General features: G+C 34.4%; 1 protein-coding gene across 2 annotated transcripts in view; it reads left to right on the top strand.

The window, feature by feature from the left end:
* The window catches only part of tmem8b (transmembrane protein 8B), a 245,368-nt gene that overhangs the window by 197,623 nt on the left and 28,872 nt on the right, over nt 1–18,873 (top strand). For both annotated transcript variants that reach the window (XM_055200090.2, XM_055200091.2), the window contains 3 exons: nt 12,864–12,960; nt 13,817–13,940; nt 14,812–14,954. In XM_055200090.2, coding sequence (XP_055056065.1) covers nt 12,864–12,960; nt 13,817–13,940; nt 14,812–14,954 — 364 coding nt within the window. The remainder of the gene's footprint in view (nt 1–12,863; nt 12,961–13,816; nt 13,941–14,811; nt 14,955–18,873) is intronic.

The raw sequence follows: 18,873 nt of genomic DNA, 5'->3' as shown, positions 1-18,873 counted from the left end.
CGCGGTTATTTGTAACAGTGAAGCATAACAGAAACACACTAAATTAATATTTAATTGTATTTATAGTAGACATTAAATGTTAATATAATTATACATGATTTTCGAGGATACATCACTCGTATTACTTAACAAACACAATGAAACACATAGCAGCATTGTGAAGCAGTGTGACTTTCTTATAAGGCATTTAGCTTGTCGCTGTTGCCCCCTAGTGTTACTCGTAATATATAAAAAAGATAAGTATAAAGTAGATGGCCACCAGTAATAAAATATTAAACCATTAAATCTATATTATTCACACAAATATACAATTTTTACTAGTTATTATTATATGTAAAGCCCTGTGTTCTAAATTTCTTAATTATATGTAGTATGAGATTTTTAATGTGTGAATTAATAGAAATTCCAAAACATTTTCCCGCAATCTTTTTAACACTTTAGGGTCAGTAAAATGTTCTATGATTTGTGGTTAATAATCAGTTCAATGATTGGTTAAAGCCTACGCGACTGCCGCGAAAAGATAAAGGGCGTATTCCTATAGAATATTATTATCTCTTTGCCCTATTCCCTTCGAAGATCAGAACACACTTGATGTATAAACTCTAGAGAAAGTTGCACAATTGTCTCATAGTGTGGTCAATTCAAATACACTTGGCGAATAGAGCAATGAAATACGCACATCAGTTTCTCTTTATTTGGATAAACTGTGTGACATCCCCTTCCTGAAGTGCCCTTCAAGGGCGCTAACGCCATTTGGAATTCACCCCGCTTTCAGCATGAATTTGACTGCCACGTCCCATCTCAAAGGCCGATAAAACAGCTGGAGTACTAATAAAAACATCAGTAAATTAATAGGTTTCAGCAATTCTTCTGAAGAAATGTTACCATATCTTTCTCTGGCAAAATAATCTGTATTCAAAGCAAGTGTATTGCGGATTCACGCGCTTCTGATCTCATTTTCCAAATTGTTCTTTTAAGTCATAATGTAAAAATAACACGGAGACTTCTTACATAGATGTGTTGTATTTGTATTATTATGGAAATGCAGGTAAGGATTTTTTCACCTTCTGAATTAAACAAACCGCATATTTTATAGGAAATAGCCTATATTTGGCAAAGACGTTCATCTGTACTAGATTACTTTTGCTTTTAAAGTCAGATTATTAAATATATCCATTTCTTGAATTAAAATAGTTTTTTAAATGTTTCTTATTATTATTATGAACGAAAAACTTAAAACCAATAAAATAGTACAATGACAAACTCGCTAAACAGCTTGTTTATTAATAAAACTAATTCGACGGATGGTATCTGCATTCTAACACAAATAAATGAAAGACATAATTTTCCATTACTACGAATGCTTAGTATTTGTTTATTATTATTTTTTATTAAAACAGAACAACAACAAATTACTAAAATGAATCGCTTATATTAAGGAGAAGGTTTAACAAAAACGAATAAATGGAAAACATTTTACCTGCCTTATTACATAAATACATCTAAAGATCCTTAGATTTATTTAAAAAAAGCAAACCAATCATTTGTTTAATTTAAAAATATAAAACTACAACAATATAAACCATGGACAAACTCGCAAAAGTTAGATAAAGAAATGCAATTTAAATCCTATGTATTCTATAAATTCATATTTGTGGAGCAATGCTAGCTAAGCTTGAAAGTCTTGAAATAAATCGATATGCAAAAGCATTTTAACACTGCTTGTATTTTTAAGTTATTCAGGGACATGTTTATTATGTTCCAACTATTCCTGTAGAGATTAATAATTAGTAGCAGAATTTAATGAATATTTTAATGTTTGAGTTTCCATGGCGACATATCAAGGGTCATTACGTGAATGTTGCGCTTGTCACCCAGTCTCCTGAAACTGCGTATAAATAGCACTAACTTTGGCGTGCATATGATACGCAAGTCCTTCCCATTCACTTAAACGGGGCATCTTTTTTGTCGTTTTATTTATTGGTTTCTAAATTTTTTTGCTATTTTTTACCATTTTCGCTTGGGTTTAGGGTTAGAACAATTTTTTGTTATATAAAAATGACATCCTAACCCAAACCCCAACTCTAACACCAACTCCAAGCGACCATGGCTTAAATATGGACAAAAACATTGAGAAACCTGTATATTAAATAACCTCATTAAGCAAATCTAAAATCTAACCCTAAACCCAAGCGAAAATGGTTTAAAAAACAGAAAAAAATTTGAGAAACCAATAAATAAAACGAAAAAAAAGATGTCCCGTTTAAGTGAATGGGAATGACTTGCGTATCATATGCACGCCAAAGTGGAATTTGCACGAGTTTTACACTTCGTGTTATTTATACGCAACCTCAGGAGACTGGGTTAAACACGTACAAACCATAATAACATTGACCAAATACATTTGTTCAGTGTTGGTTATGCAAAGTAAGTTACTTATACCTAAATGTGTTTGTAAATTACATTACTTCACTTCTTACGCACTAGACTAGAGGGAGACATGAACAGGAAATTTAGGAAATTGTTAGCTCTTTTATTTAAATCATATTAAACTTATCAGGAAACATAGGTAACAACAGTTTATGGGTGATATAGAAATATGTAAGTGAACAAAGTAGGCTACAGAACAAAAACGTATAAGTTCAGACAGAGCCTAATTATTAAAAGCCCGTTATTAAGGCAGACTAAAACAGTGGATTTTGTTGTTAATAAAAAGCATGTGGGTGAAAGTCAAGTTTAGGTAAAGTCCGCGGTGCGGACGCTGCAGATAAACAAAGATAAAACCTTTAAAGCTTAAAATATAAAGCTTAGGTTGTTGGGGTTGCTAGTTATTTTCTGCTGTTTGCTTCTCAGTAGAACTGTACAATACGGGACTGCGGTTACCGCGACAACCCTAAATCATATGGTTAAAGCCAGTTGTAGCCATTTGTGATTGCCAGCTATTCATCCAGCGCGTCTCCCCGCACGGGATCGATCACACATCCAGATACAGAAGCCACTTTGATGCTGATAAATGTAAACGGGCTGTGTCCTGATATACTGATGATACGATCTGCAAGATGTGAAAAATGTGAGATTTCGTACTATGTTAATGCAAATAAACACTTTGCCTAAACTTCACCGACTTCCCGTTTCAGCGTCACATGACCAATGGAGCGTAAATGATTGGCTGAATGTTGAACGATTTGATACAGGGATCGATTGCTTCTCCTTGCTTCCCCGGATGTTGACTCTGAATATTTTTACACTGAATTTTTTGAGACGTTGAATTATTTTGCACTGAATTTTCTGAGACATTGAATTTTTTACACCGAATCTTTTGAAACATTGAATGTTTCTACACTGAATCTTTTGAGACATTGAATTTTTTACACTGAATTTTTTTAGACATTGAAATTTTTTTCTCACTGAATTTTTTTAAAACATTGAAAAAAATGTCATAGGCAAAAAAAACAGTGCTAGAAATTCGATGGCTTTTAAAATTCAAAGTCTGATTTAGATGCAAAATAAAATTCAGTGTTAAAAATTCGATGTAAAAAAATTCAGTGCTAAGAATTAGAATTCAAAATCCAACGGCACTGTTTTACTTCCATATAAATGCTTCTGCTTTTGCGAGTCAATAGGTTCTGCCGTGTCTATTGAATGCCAATACAACGGACTTATCAACCTTCTTGTGGTCAATCAAGTTTGGGAGTGCGAAATTAAGCGTTGGAACGCTGTTAATATTGAAAGCAGCCTGAATGACAGCCAAGAGCTACTCTATGGAAGTAAAACAGTGCCGTTGGATTCTGAATTCCAATTCTCAGCACTGAACCTTTCCACATCGAACCTCTAACACTGAATTTTATCTTGCATCCAAATCAGACCTTGAATTCTAAAAGCCATCGAATCTCCAGCACTGCCTTTTGCCTATGACATTTTTTTCAATGTTTTAAAAAAATTCAGTGAGAAAAAAATTTCAATGTCTAAAAAAATTCAGTGTAAAAAATTCAATGTCTCAAAAGATTCAGTGTAGAAACATTCAATGCTTCAAAAGACTCGGTGTAAAAAACCCAATGTCCCAGAAAATTCAGTGCAAAATAATTCAACGTCTCAAAAAATTCAGTGCAAAAACATTCAGAGTCAACATCCGGGGAAGCAAGGAGAAGCAATCGATCCCTGTATCAAATCGTTCAACATTCAGCCAATCATTTACGCTCCATTGGTCATGTGACGCTGAAACGGGAAGTCGGTGAAGTTTAGGCAAAGTGTTTATTTGCATTAACATAGTACGAAATCTCACATTTTTCACATCTTGCAGATCGTATCATCAGTATATCAGGACACAGCCCGTTTACATTTATCAGCATCAAAGTGGCTTCTGTATCTGGATGTGTGATCGATCCCGTGCGGGGAGACGCGCTGGATGAATAGCTGTCAATCACAAATGGCTACAACTGGCTTTAACCATATGATTTAGGGTTGTCGCGGTAACCGCAGTCCCGTATTGTACAGTTCTACTGAGAAGCAAACAGCAGAAAATAACTAGCAACCCCAACAACCTAAGCTTTATATTTTAAGCTTTAAAGGTTTTATCTTTGTTTATCTGCAGCGTCCGCACCGCGGACTTTACCTAAACTTGACTTTCACCCACATGCTTTTTATTAACAACAAAATCCACTGTTTTAGTCTGCCTTAATAACGGGCTTTTAATAATTAGGCTCTGTCTGAACTTATACGTTTTTGTTCTGTAGCCTACTTTGTTCACTTACATATTTCTATATCACCCATAAACTGTTGTTACCTATGTTTCCTGATAAGTTTAATATGATTTAAATAAAAGAGCTAACAATTTCCTAAATTTCCTGTTCATGTCTCCCTCTAGTCTAGTGCGTAAGAAGTGAAGTAATGTAATTTACAAACACATTTAGGTATAAGTAACTTACTTTGCATAACCAACACTGAACAAATGTATTTGGTCAATGTTATTATGGTTTGTACGTGTTTAACCCAGTCTCCTGAGGTTGCGTATAAATAACACGAAGTGTAAAACTCGTGCAAATTCCACTTTGGCGTGCATATGATACGCAAGTCATTCCCATTCACTTAAACGGGACATCTTTTTTTTCGTTTTATTTATTGGTTTCTCAAATTTTTTTCTGTTTTTTAAACCATTTTCGCTTGGGTTTAGGGTTAGATTTTAGATTTGCTTAATGAGGTTATTTAATATACAGGTTTCTCAATGTTTTTGTCCATATTTAAGCCATGGTCGCTTGGAGTTGGTGTTAGAGTTGGGGTTTGGGTTAGGATGTCATTTTTATATAACAAAAAATTGTTCTAACCCTAAACCCAAGCGAAAATGGTAAAAAATAGCAAAAAAATTTAGAAACCAATAAATAAAACGACAAAAAAGATGCCCCGTTTAAGTGAATGGGAAGGACTTGCGTATCATATGCACGCCAAAGTTAGTGCTATTTATACGCAGTTTCAGGAGACTGGGTGACAAGCGCAACATTCACGTAATGACCCTTGATATGTCGCCATGGAAACTCAAACATTAAAATATTCATTAAATTCTGCTACTAATTATTAATCTCTACAGGAATAGTTGGAACATAATAAACATGTCCCTGAATAACTTAAAAATACAAGCAGTGTTAAAATGCTTTTGCATATCGATTTATTTCAAGACTTTCAAGCTTAGCTAGCATTGCTCCACAAATATGAATTTATAGAATACATAGGATTTAAATTGCATTTCTTTATCTAACTTTTGCGAGTTTGTCCATGGTTTATATTGTTGTAGTTTTATATTTTTAAATTAAACAAATGATTGGTTTGCTTTTTTTAAATAAATCTAAGGATCTTTAGATGTATTTATGTAATAAGGCAGGTAAAATGTTTTCCATTTATTCGTTTTTGTTAAACCTTCTCCTTAATATAAGCGATTCATTTTAGTAATTTGTTGTTGTTCTGTTTTAATAAAAAATAATAATAAACAAATACTAAGCATTCGTAGTAATGGAAAATTATGTCTTTCATTTATTTGTGTTAGAATGCAGATACCATCCGTCGAATTAGTTTTATTAATAAACAAGCTGTTTAGCGAGTTTGTCATTGTACTATTTTATTGGTTTTAAGTTTTTCGTTCATAATAATAATAAGAAACATTTAAAAAACTATTTTAATTCAAGAAATGGATATATTTAATAATCTGACTTTAAAAGCAAAAGTAATCTAGTACAGATGAACGTCTTTGCCAAATATAGGCTATTTCCTATAAAATATGCGGTTTGTTTAATTCAGAAGGTGAAAAAATCCTTACCTGCATTTCCATAATAATACAAATACAACACATCTATGTAAGAAGTCTCCGTGTTATTTTTACATTATGACTTAAAAGAACAATTTGGAAAATGAGATCAGAAGCGCGTGAATCCGCAATACACTTGCTTTGAATACAGATTATTTTGCCAGAGAAAGATATGGTAACATTTCTTCAGACGAATTGCTGAAACCTATTAATTTACTGATGTTTTTATTAGTACTCCAGCTGTTTTATCGGCCTTTGAGATGGGACGTGGCAGTCAAATTCATGCTGAAAGCGGGGTGAATTCCAAATGGCGTTAGCGCCCTTGAAGGGCACTTCAGGAAGGGGATGTCACACAGTTTATCCAAATAAAGAGAAACTGATGTGCGTATTTCATTGCTCTATTCGCCAAGTGTATTTGAATTGACCACACTATGAGACAATTGTGCAACTTTCTCTAGAGTTTATACATCAAGTGTGTTCTGATCTTCGAAGGGAATAGGGCAAAGAGATAATAATATTCTATAGGAATACGCCCTTTATCTTTTCGCGGCAGTCGCGTAGGCTTTAACCAATCATTGAACTGATTATTAACCACAAATCATAGAACATTTTACTGACCCTAAAGTGTTAAAAAGATTGCGGGAAAATGTTTTGGAATTTCTATTAATTCACACATTAAAAATCTCATACTACATATAATTAAGAAATTTAGAACACAGGGCTTTACATATAATAATAACTAGTAAAAATTGTATATTTGTGTGAATAATATAGATTTAATGGTTTAATATTTTATTACTGGTGGCCATCTACTTTATACTTATCTTTTTTATATATTACGAGTAACACTAGGGGGCAACAGCGACAAGCTAAATGCCTTATAAGAAAGTCACACTGCTTCACAATGCTGCTATGTGTTTCATTGTGTTTGTTAAGTAATACGAGTGATGTATCCTCGAAAATCATGTATAATTATATTAACATTTAATGTCTACTATAAATACAATTAAATATTAATTTAGTGTGTTTCTGTTATGCTTCACTGTTACAAATAACCGCGTTGGCGATCTTTTTTGTGATTTTAATATAGTAAAAGTGTAGGAATTATGTTTTTAGCATATTGATAGCCATTTATATAGCCATATTTTGCTACAAAAATAAAAGATAAACTGTGTTGCTGTAGTTGGTATAGATAACCACAGTTATCTTTGGGTCACCATTAACTGTATATCTTTATTAACTGATTTACTGTATTTACATCACTCCCTAGTAAAAAAAAAAACGTTATAAACATAGTAAGTATAGTGATCAATTCACATTCCAAGCTAATATTTACCTAAAATAGCTGAAAACCTATGCAAACAGATTGACAGCCCTGCTTGGTTTGGAACTGTAGAATGTTACATGAATGATGACTGCGCGGCGGCGAGATCAAAGCGTTTCGTAACTCTATTATTATACGACTCTGCATATGGTTAAAGCCAGTTGTAGCCATTTGTGATTGACAGCTATTCATCCAGCGCGTCTCCCCGCACGGGATCGATCACACATCCAGATACAGAAGCCACTTTGATGCTGATAAATGTAAACGGGCTGTGTCCTGATATACTGATGATACGATCTGCCAGATGTGAAAAATGTGAGATTTCGTACTATGTTAATGCAAATAAACACTTTGCCTGAACTTCACCGACTTCCCGTTTCAGCGTCACATGACCAATGGAGCGTAAATGATTGGCTGAATGTTGAATGATTTGATACAGGGATCGATTGCTTCTCCTTGCTTCCCCGGATGTTGACTCTGAATATTTTTACACTGAATTTTTTGAGACGTTGAATTATTTTGCACTGAATTTTCTGAGACATTGAATTTTTTACACCGAAACTTTTGAAACATTTAATGTTTCTACACTGAATCTTTTGAGACATTGGATTTTTTTACACTGAATTTTTTTTAGACATTGAATTTTTTTTCTCACTGAATTTTTTTAAAACATTGAAAAAAATGTCATAGGCAAAAAAACAGTGCTAGAAATTCGATGGCTTTTAAAATTCAAAGTCTGATTTAGATGCAAAATAAAATTCAGTGTTAAAAATTCGATGTAAAAAAATTCAGTGCTAAGAATTAGAATTCAGAATCCAACGGCACTGTTTTACTTCCATACCTACTCTGAGTAAACCCAGCTGGTCAATCATCATTGTTAAAAAACTTACATCGCAGACTGGGGTTTGGTTTGAGGCCAGCTCAACACAGGTGCTTGGCACAGTTGACATTAAAACATGTCACATTGACTATTGAGCACTGAGTTGGTGCTGTACTTATTATGAAAAACACAGTTCAGTTGATAGAAGGTTGTTGTTCACAGGCTGCAGGTTCACATTTAAATTATATGGTTTCAGACGTTCTTATGCTACAGACTGTTTTATTCTTTATTATTATATGGCTCGCTGGAATGCTTGATTCTGACTGGCCAGTTGTGACATTTGCAAGTTTAACTACTGACACACGGTAACACGGTTACTGAAATTCATTTTGACATATACACACAATATTACACCAAATTAAATATAAATATGTCTTTTAATAACATATATGACATTATATTTACAAACAATAAAAATAATAGAGCAAAGCTTCCCAAACTTCAGAGTGGTAGGGCCCCCCAAAACAGCAAAAGCTCCACGAACCCCCCCCATTTGTATATTACATATATTTAATAAAGCAGATTGCAAATTATAAACATTTATTAACCAGTTTTTAAGAATCTCATGTGAATTATGAGAATACCATAAAATACCATAAAATTAATATTTTTATATTCTGGTGAAAGGTGACGTAAACATTCTTTACAAATATATTTAGACCCATAACACTAAATACTTTCTGCATACTATTTACAATTATAATGGAACAGAAGCTACATAGTTTTACAAATAAATTACATAACTATGTTTAAAAAATAAAATAAAATCTAAAACTATTTACAAGCAATGTATCTCACCTCACTATAATGGATTTTTTATATGCTTTATGTTTATGTAATAAGGAAGAAAAAAATCACATTTCAGAACAATTAAAATATTTTAATTATTGTAAAATTTTGATTTATCCTAGCCAAGGCCCCCCTGCAGTAACGCTAAGGCCCACTTGGGAGGCCACGGCCCACCATTTGGGAAACCTTAAATAGTGTTTGTGACATTTGAATGTCTTGTCTTATATTAAAACCGAAAGTTGAATGGGCATTTGTTTGAAAAAATAAAATATTTCAAATCAATATTTAATATTCCTTACCTTACTTATGAGGTAAATAGCCTAGAAATAAGCAGGATAATGTACAGGCAGCCGGTTCATTATCGTGAAATAAGCCTTTTCAGTGTGATACAAGATCTGATCACACTGTTGGGGTTTATTTCTGCGATATTAACATGGCAGCCTGTACATTACCCCTTACTTGTTTGTTTTATGCAGCTTGCAGTCTTCATGAAGAATAGGAAAATGTTAGACTTGCGATGATGGATGACAATGAGACTAAAGCCTGGCAAAGCACAGACTGCACAGGAGATTTTATACAGTATAGTTTTATATTTGAGACTTAATTGATTTAGGCATAACAGGGACACTTGTAACACCCTTTTAAGAGAGTAGTACATATATTTAAAAAGTCACTTTCTGCATAGACATATAGCCTGAAGGTCCTGACTCAAGACAATTTTGCACACTGTTAAAGGGACACTCTACTTAAAATAGGAAAATATGCTCTTTTTCCAGCTCCCCTATTGAACATTTGATTTTTACAGTTTTGGAATCCGTTCAGCTGATCTCCGGGTCTGGCAGTACCACTTTTAGCATAGCTTAGCATAATCCATTGAATCTGATTAGACCATTAGCATCGCTTAAAAATGACCAAAGAGTTTCGATATTTTTTGTATTTTAAACTTGACTCTTCTGTAGTTACATTGGGTACTAAGACTGACGAAAAATTTAAAGTTGAAAATTAAAAAATTTCTTGGTCAATATGGCTAGGAACTATACTCTCATTCCAGCGTAATAATCAAGGACTTTGCTGCCGTACCATGGCTGCAGCAGGTGCAACGATATTACGCAGTGCCCGAAAATAGTCCCCTGCCATTGAAAGTTACCAAGTGGACTATTTTCAGGCGCTGGGTAATATCATTGCAGCTGAATGGATTTCAAAACGGTAAAAATAAAATGTTTAACTCTAGGGGAGCTGGAAAATAAGCCTCTTTTCAAAAAAGTGAAGTATTCTTTTAATATTCCAGAGTTTAATTTCACATCCATATACCGGGTATAAAGAGTTGAATGTTGAAAAGCAATAAATCTGTACTTAAAATAAACATACATTCAGTAAAAATATAAATAGACATGTTTTGCTTTTCATTTTTGGCATTTTCAAAGCCAGAGCTTTTTTTGGAAGGTGTAAACTGTAGAGCAATTTGTTGGACTATTCTTACCAACACCAATAGCTTAAGTTTAGGTTTGCCTATACACAATATGCTTTTTAAATTCAGTGGCTTCTTTAAAGCGACACCATGTAATTTTTCAACCTTCATAATACATTTTCAAGACCCTTGTGATAGTACATCGACTTTAAATAGGTTAAATGACATGTCTACCATAGCCTGACGAGGTCTGTATCACTTTTACTCGTATTTTAAAACTTAAGGTTTCTGGTAGTAACCAGAGCACAAAAAAAACTACAAAATTCGACTACTTTACGGCATACGTCACTTCCTCCACACAATTTGTTTTTAACGTGAATTTTGCTGGAGGTTACTTAAGGAGTGTAGAGATCAACTTCTTGTGTTGACTCTGTGGCACCGTGTAAGTGTCACAGACCTATGATACGGGCGACCCGGGTTCGACTCCCCTTTAAGGCAGTTTTTTAATAAAAACTCACGATCTTGATTCATACATAAATGCGATGTTCTTTATAAATGACGGCGATTAACTTGCATATAGTTCCCTGTATTCAGATGCTGTGTTCATGTATTTATCTTTCTTTTACTGTGTCTATGGTATTTACATTACAATCCAGGATGCTATAGCAGTCAAACTTGCTCGAACTCACACAGGGTAAAACCAAACCCTATTCATTCACCAATCAGATACGAGCGTTTCTCTCTTCTCTCTTCATCATTTGCTGCGTTCCGCTGTCACTCGCGTGACGTATTACAAAGCGGCAGACGTAAACACGGTTTACTTGGATTTGGAGCGACAATTTTCACACAAAAGAGAGGAAAAACGAGCGCCATTGCGGAAAATCCTGGTGGCGAGGGAGAGAGGGACGATGTAACAATATTTGTTTGGGAAAAGGCAAGGAAATACTTCTGGTCGTCTCTCAATTGGAAGGCTGCAGCCTCCGGAGGTCAAATATGGAGGCTGAATACGTCATCAAGCCTGGTCTATTAAGGTAAACTGAGCATTACATTCGCAAGTCATGAGCATACTGCAACAATTTACGATTAACTAAGTATAATAGTTAACTTTATAATTGTTAATATTCTGAAATAAGACAGTCTTGATGACGTATGCAGCTTAAAAATACGACATCCGGAGGCTGCAACCTTCAGATTGAGAAATGGCTTCTGCCACGACGAGTTCCTCATCAGAAAGTTGTAACATGACTGCGTTTCTCCCTGTTGTCTCAAAATGTTGATCGTTTAGCGTTTTTAAATGTTTAGTTTTTAGTTTAGTTTTAAGGTTGGCCAGTTCCTTTCCTTTGCGACAGTGCTGCGGCGCTTGTGACCTCTAGGGGCGCTAGGCGTGAAAAATACATGTCTAGCACCCCCTAGTGGCCAAAAGTTCCATGGTGTGCCTTTAATTTACTTTTTAATAGCAAACAACCCTTATTTCTTTTAATAATAATAAGTAGTTAATAAGTAGCAAAAAGTATGAGATTAACACATTATTTCATTTACATTTTTATTTTACTTTGTATCATCCAGATTAGAAAGTAAAGCTTGAGTTTCTGAAGGCCAGATAACATCTGCACCTTCTTAGGAATATGCTATGCGCATTTGCACTACGACAAGAGACAAGCTATTTAATTATTAACCATAGTAATATGGCCGTCCAACAGCTTAGTGTCTCATACAAAGTAATGAACAACTCTGATTAGCCAAAACGAACATGGCACTCGGCTTCAAAGTGTCTATTTACCATTCTCCCTGAGTGAGAGAGTCCGCTAATTTGCCTTGTGTCCTGGATTCGCTTATTCATCAAGCCTCTCTGTATTATTTATGAATCGCGTGAAAGGCAAAGGCGAACATCTTCATTTTCAGACGTCTGTGTGGATAGGGGGCTTGCGGTGGGAGATGATTGGCCTTTCGCACAGCTACAAAGAACCACTTTCCTTTGATATTCCCATGAAATTACGCTATCACATCTTGAACGGTTATATATCAGGCTTTTCCTTTGCCCTCCAAATCATCTTTTGACCTGCTTTGTCTCACCCGCCGTCTGTGTTTCGAAGAAACTTTTTAATTAGCTTTGATGTCCAGATATATTTAACAAGATTAACACTAGTTTTGTCTCTGTTTTTATCTACAGTCTTCTGTAAGAGGAGAGAATATTACCGTCTTTGGCTGCTTAAATCATGGAATGCCGCTGTCTCTTCACGACAACTCATCAGTCAAATGCGAATCTGGTAGGAAAACGTACATTTCAACCAAAATCTTTTAAATCAGTTCAATTCACGTTTTTTTATATAGCGCTTTTCACAGATTGCAAAGCAGCTTTACAAAAGAACACAAAAGACTTTCATTGTAAAATGAAAGTCATGTGTGGCCTAGGCTCTAATAAAAAGGTGCTAAATAGCACCCTAATCTAAGCACCTATGTCTGTAGCACCTACTGTATGTAGAACCGAACCATAAGGGGTGCTCAAAGGTGATTGGTTGGCTTTCGCACAACGTTAAGGAATAAAAGCACTGCAGGGTTTGAATCAATTTGCCAGGAAACAAATTCATGTTTTTACAATTGTGTTGATACATTTAAGTACTTTTGAATAAGCTGTATTATGCAAAGGTCTGGCTGTAATGATGTGAAGGGAAGAACTGAATTTATTTCCAGTTGTCTTTAAAAGTGCTCTGGGCCAATGCCCTTTATTGTAATGTTCATAAAGGCAACTCTGAATTTATAACACTGCATGAAATTCCCCCAGGCTGTGATCCAAGACTATGGTACTAAAAACAAAAAAAGACATGAGAAGTCACTTTTTTTGGAAACAACTCGGGTGAAAAAATAAGTAGTTGTCATTTATATGCAAATACCACATAAATTGCATCTCGTTGTTGAAGGTGAGATGCGGTAAACTTGCTCCTGTCACATTCATTTTATTTTACGATCTGTACTGCAAGGTTTAGATAGCACATCACTCATATTAATGCACTTACAATGCATACAGTTTTTGTGGAACAGTCACAAAATTAATAATAGTGAATTATCATTAACTAATGTTGAAACCTAATCGTGTTTTTTTACCCACCTTTGATCTTTCTTCAGAATCCGTTTCAGGATTTCACCTCTCCATTAACACCACCACAAATATCACAAAGCTGAGGATACCATACCCACAGACCGGCACATGGTACCTCAGCCTGCGTTCATTGTGTGCCACTGAACATGGGTAAGTATGTGTATAGTTAACGACAGCATAAACTAACATGTATATGGTATGCCTTTTACCAAAGTTTAGTGTTTTATCTATTTTGTACCATATAACTCATATTTTAATGATTTAAAGGCGGTGTGCATGATCTCTGAAGGCCAATGTTGATAATCACCTAAACAAACACGCCCCTACCCCAATAGAATCTGGACCTTCTTTTGATAGACCCGCCCCACACATACACAACCCAGACAACAACGTCGGTTAGTAGACACGCCCCTTACTGCTGATTGGCTACAAGTGTGTTTTGGTACTCGGCCCGACTCCCTTTTCCAAAGTGTTTTTCAAAAATCATGCACCCCGCCTTTAAAGGGATAGTTCACCCAAAAATGACAATTCTGTCATCATTTTCTAATCCTCATGTTGTTCTAAACCTGGATGAATTTCTTTTTTCTGATAATTGATGGTAAGCAAACAGCTTATTGTAACCATTGACTTCCATAGTAGGAAAACAAATATTATGGAAGTATTTTGATAAATGATGAAGAAGATATTTTGATAAGCACACAGTTGACGGTGCTCATTGAATATTTGTTTTTTCTACTATGGAAGTCAATGGTTACAATCAGCAGTGTGCTTATCAAAATATCTTCTTTTGTGTTCATCAGAAATTCTTACAGGTTTAGAACAACATGAGGATGAGAAAATTATGACAGAATTTTCATTTTTGGGTGAACTATTTAATCTAACCTGAGGGGGCAATCTTTAAAGCAAATATTGTACAAATTCCCCCAATACCCTCCCCCCGGACATTCACTTTTGGACACTATTGTACAAACTTCATGAAAAATGATATACTCATCAGGTCTTACTTACATTGTCATTGTAGGTTTGAGATGTGTACTAATGTAACAGCTGAGGTTTACCTTCGCTCTTACCTGACCCCTTGCATCAATGATTGTGGCACATATGGCCAGTGCAAACTTCTTCGCACCAACAACTATCTCTATGCGGCATGCGAGTGTAAAGCAGGTGAGCAATAATATAACTCACGTGTTCACAAGAGATAGGCTATATAATTCTGCTATCTCAATAAATATTTGAGAAATGTCTTAGAATTCCCTCGGCAGATTAATTTGATTAAGTGATAATTCATATTCCGGTTTTTGAAGGACTTATAATTTTCTGTTCTGGAATTCTTGATCCTAAGAATATTATCTCAGTCTGGGAATCAGCAGGGAAATAGCAAATATTCTATGGAAATGTGGTATATGCAACAATATGATATAGTATTGCAATCGTTTACTTAATATGTGTTTTTCTTTATCCACAATAGACTATGATATCGTGCAATTGTGTCGGCTTTGAACAAATGCTAAAATACTTTGCCTCATCGACTTTGCTCAGAGAATTTTGTAAAAAATTTTATTTACAATTTATTTAAAAATAAGAAAATGGAGCCAATCATAATCTTTATTGGCATTATGTAGATTGAAATTATTTATAAAAACAGGCATAGTTCCATAAAGTGATAAACAGACAATTTGATAACAGTGTACTTGAAGGGGTGTTCATAAGACTGACATGACAGCTTCATAATCATGACATGACACGTGTCGTGAACATGAAGTAGATTTTATGCACATTTATGACAACTGTCATTAAAGGATTAGTCCATTTTCTTGGCGCGTCACATGACCGGAGATAGATGAGAAGTTGTGGTTTAAAAGTGCATATTTTTATTTTTCATGTCAAAAATGACAATCGTTTCGCTAGATTATGCCTCGTTTGGGTCCTTTGAAACTGCAATTTTAAACTGCATTAAAACTAACGTGTTGGGGTCCATTGAAGTCCATTAAAATGAGAAAAATCCTGGAATGTTTTCCTCAAAAAACATAATTTCTTCTCGACTGAACAAAGAAAGACATCAACATTTTTGATGACATGGTGGTGAGTAAATTATCTGGATTTTTTTTTTTAAAGAAAATTAACTAATCCTTTAAGTGTCATTTGTTCAATTATGTCATTTTAATGCAAATATGATATTGTTTGAATTGTCTTTGTTATGACATCTTAATATCAACCAATAGGGGTGTAACGGTACGTGTATTCGAACCGGACCGTTTCGGTTCAGGGCTTTCGGCACGGTGCACACGTGAACCGAAAGGCCGAATGCATTTTGTGTGCGCCTGTGCGGAACATAATACGTGCGTTTCCGCACGAACATATTAAGTGGCGGAAGTCTCCGCGTTCAGCGCAAGTCTTCTGTCAAACATATAACATAATTCGGCCCGCATAAAGATTTTTATTTACTTAGATGTATATCCGTTTGATTATTAATGTAAACGTTTACGTGTCGTATCTAAAAGCGCATGTTAAACGCGTGTCAACGCGCTGCTTTGTTCTTTCAAAAGTGCGTGAGAGGATGCGCGCCTTTCGTTGGTACGCATTCATGAGACGCGCTTTTTGTGACAGCGAGAATAAGGAATGCGTGATCAGATTTTTCATCTGCACATCACGTCAATCATATCATTGTGCCAATGCGATCAGCTGGTCGGGACAGAGAAGAGCTGTAACCCGGGGTTACTCAGCTGTCACTCAGCTGCGGAGGGGTTCGTTACAGCTTACATTGACGACACAAGCAAAGATTAGAAGAAACATGCAAAAGATCAAAGATGGCTAGGTATGCAACTCACTAATCTCAAAATGAGTGTATAATAAGTATATCATCATGTTGCTTGCTATGCAGTTACACATAGAGCAGTAATATTATTTTTATACAGAGATGGTACATAGCCAATTCAATACTGTGAGTTAAACAATCCAAAATAAATCAAAACAGAAAATTTTTAGTGGCAAAAATGTAGGCTAATAGTTTATAAATGTATTCGGGAATTGAATTTGTTAGTTCAAGGTTTTAGTAGAAAAAGTTTAAGAGGTTAAGAAAAGAGTTACCTTCTGTTATAAAATAATGTAAAAAAGAACTTTGCAGTAGTATTTTATTTATTATTTTTTCATTTTATATATATTTTATATGTTATATTTTAATAAAAAGTGTTTAAAAAAAGTGTAAACAAATTGTAAAAAAAGTTTATAGTAATAAACAACCTGCAGTTTAATGTTTGCATTTCTCCCTTACTGTACCGAAAATGAACCGAACCGTGGCTTCAAAACCGGGGTTCGCACCGAACCGTGATTTTTGCGTACCGTTACACCCCTATCAACCAATACATCATAACTTGTCATAAATCTGTCAACACAAACATCACATAGCAGAATAAGTATCAAACTTAAAGGTGACATCGAATGATTGAACGGGGTATTTATTATTGTTCTGTGATGTGACATGTAGACAATTTTTTTTTTGTTTGGGTGTGTAATGCCTTAGAAGCTTCCTAAAAACCTCTCTCAGATAGCTCTATTAGGGTGGGGGATTTTAAACAACTGGTTTTGCACCTATTTGGCTCCACCTACTGGCTTAACTTGTAATCTCATTACTGATTGGCTGACTTTGCTGCCACTCAAAAAATGTAGCCAATTATTTTAAAGTGGAGGGGCAGTGAGATGCCTGTGATGTCATAAGCATCAGTTTTTCAGATTGGGCTGTTTTCTGGCTGACATTTCTAAAAGAGGAATTTCTATGAGACTGAGATGTTTAGCATGTCTAGCACTTTTTGTATGTTCGTGAATGCAGGTAGACTACCATTATTCAGCAAAGACAAGGTAAAAATGGTTTTTCATTCTCTGTCCCCTTTAAGAAACTACTTTTATAGGTTAACTATATCTAAACTCATTTAAATGTCATTAAGTGTTAATAATATGTCAAATAATTTTAAATACCCTAACAAAATGCAACAGACACGTCAAAATATTATACTTAACTTTATGTTATGTACACAATACATAACAAACTGACAACTAACAGAGGTGGTTCTTACTCACAAAAAGTGTTCTAAAATTTTCTTACAGAAGAAAAACAAAACATTTAATCGATTTAATTAACTTAACTTTAATTAACTTTGCAGCGATATGAACCCAACGTTGCATGCCTTAACCCATTATCGTACTGTTTTCATTTAATTTTAGGTGAATCGGTCTCCAAATGCAATAAAATACAGTTTTATCAATTTTTGTTATTATTATTATTATTATTATTAAATTATTGACTTTATTTGTTAGACACATGCAGGAAATAAAAAAAAAACATTATGAACTGAAAAATATTCATGACGTTGTTATAAAACTATTTGACAGAGTATTAACACTTAATGACATTTTAATGACAAATTATATTTGTATCATTGTAGTCGAGGTCAAGAAAAATATTCATGATGTGGTTTTAAAACTATATTACAGAGTATTAACACTTAATGAAATTTAAATGACAAATTCAATTTGTATCAAAGTGGTCAGTTTTGTTGAATTGGTTTATGTCAAGTTGTTATAACAAAAAAATCTCAAACAATGTCATCTTTGCATTAAAAATGACATAATTGAATGAATTTTACTAAATGACAGTTACACATCCAGGGTGTGTTAATTTTAACACATTGCTTTGTGTTAAACTATTTAACACATTATGTGTTAATTTTAACACATTATGTGTCATTTCATGCTGATTTAGAGTTCATATAAATAAAAGGGACAACACAAGATGTGTTAAAACAACACAAAGTGTGTTGTTCTAAAAATAACACAGAGATGTGTTAAATTAAGGACAACACACTGGGTGTGTTGTCCTTGACTGGGCGCAGGATGTGTTGATTTAGCACATTCGTTTTAAGAGTGTATGAACACCCCTTAGAGTAAAGTGTTACCGCAAATTTTTATAATAGTCACTACACCTTTAATGTTATAGACATGTTTCATTTCTATATTAAACATGGACTTGTTAAGAAGATAAGGAGCGGGAAATCTAGCTTCTTTGTTAACCGGATGAATGTAGTCTATT

The sequence above is a fragment of the Misgurnus anguillicaudatus genome, chromosome 22 (assembly GCF_027580225.2).
Source record: "Misgurnus anguillicaudatus chromosome 22, ASM2758022v2, whole genome shotgun sequence".
Taxonomy (NCBI): domain Eukaryota; kingdom Metazoa; phylum Chordata; class Actinopteri; order Cypriniformes; family Cobitidae; genus Misgurnus; species Misgurnus anguillicaudatus.
This window is presented reverse-complemented; position numbering and strand designations above follow the sequence as displayed.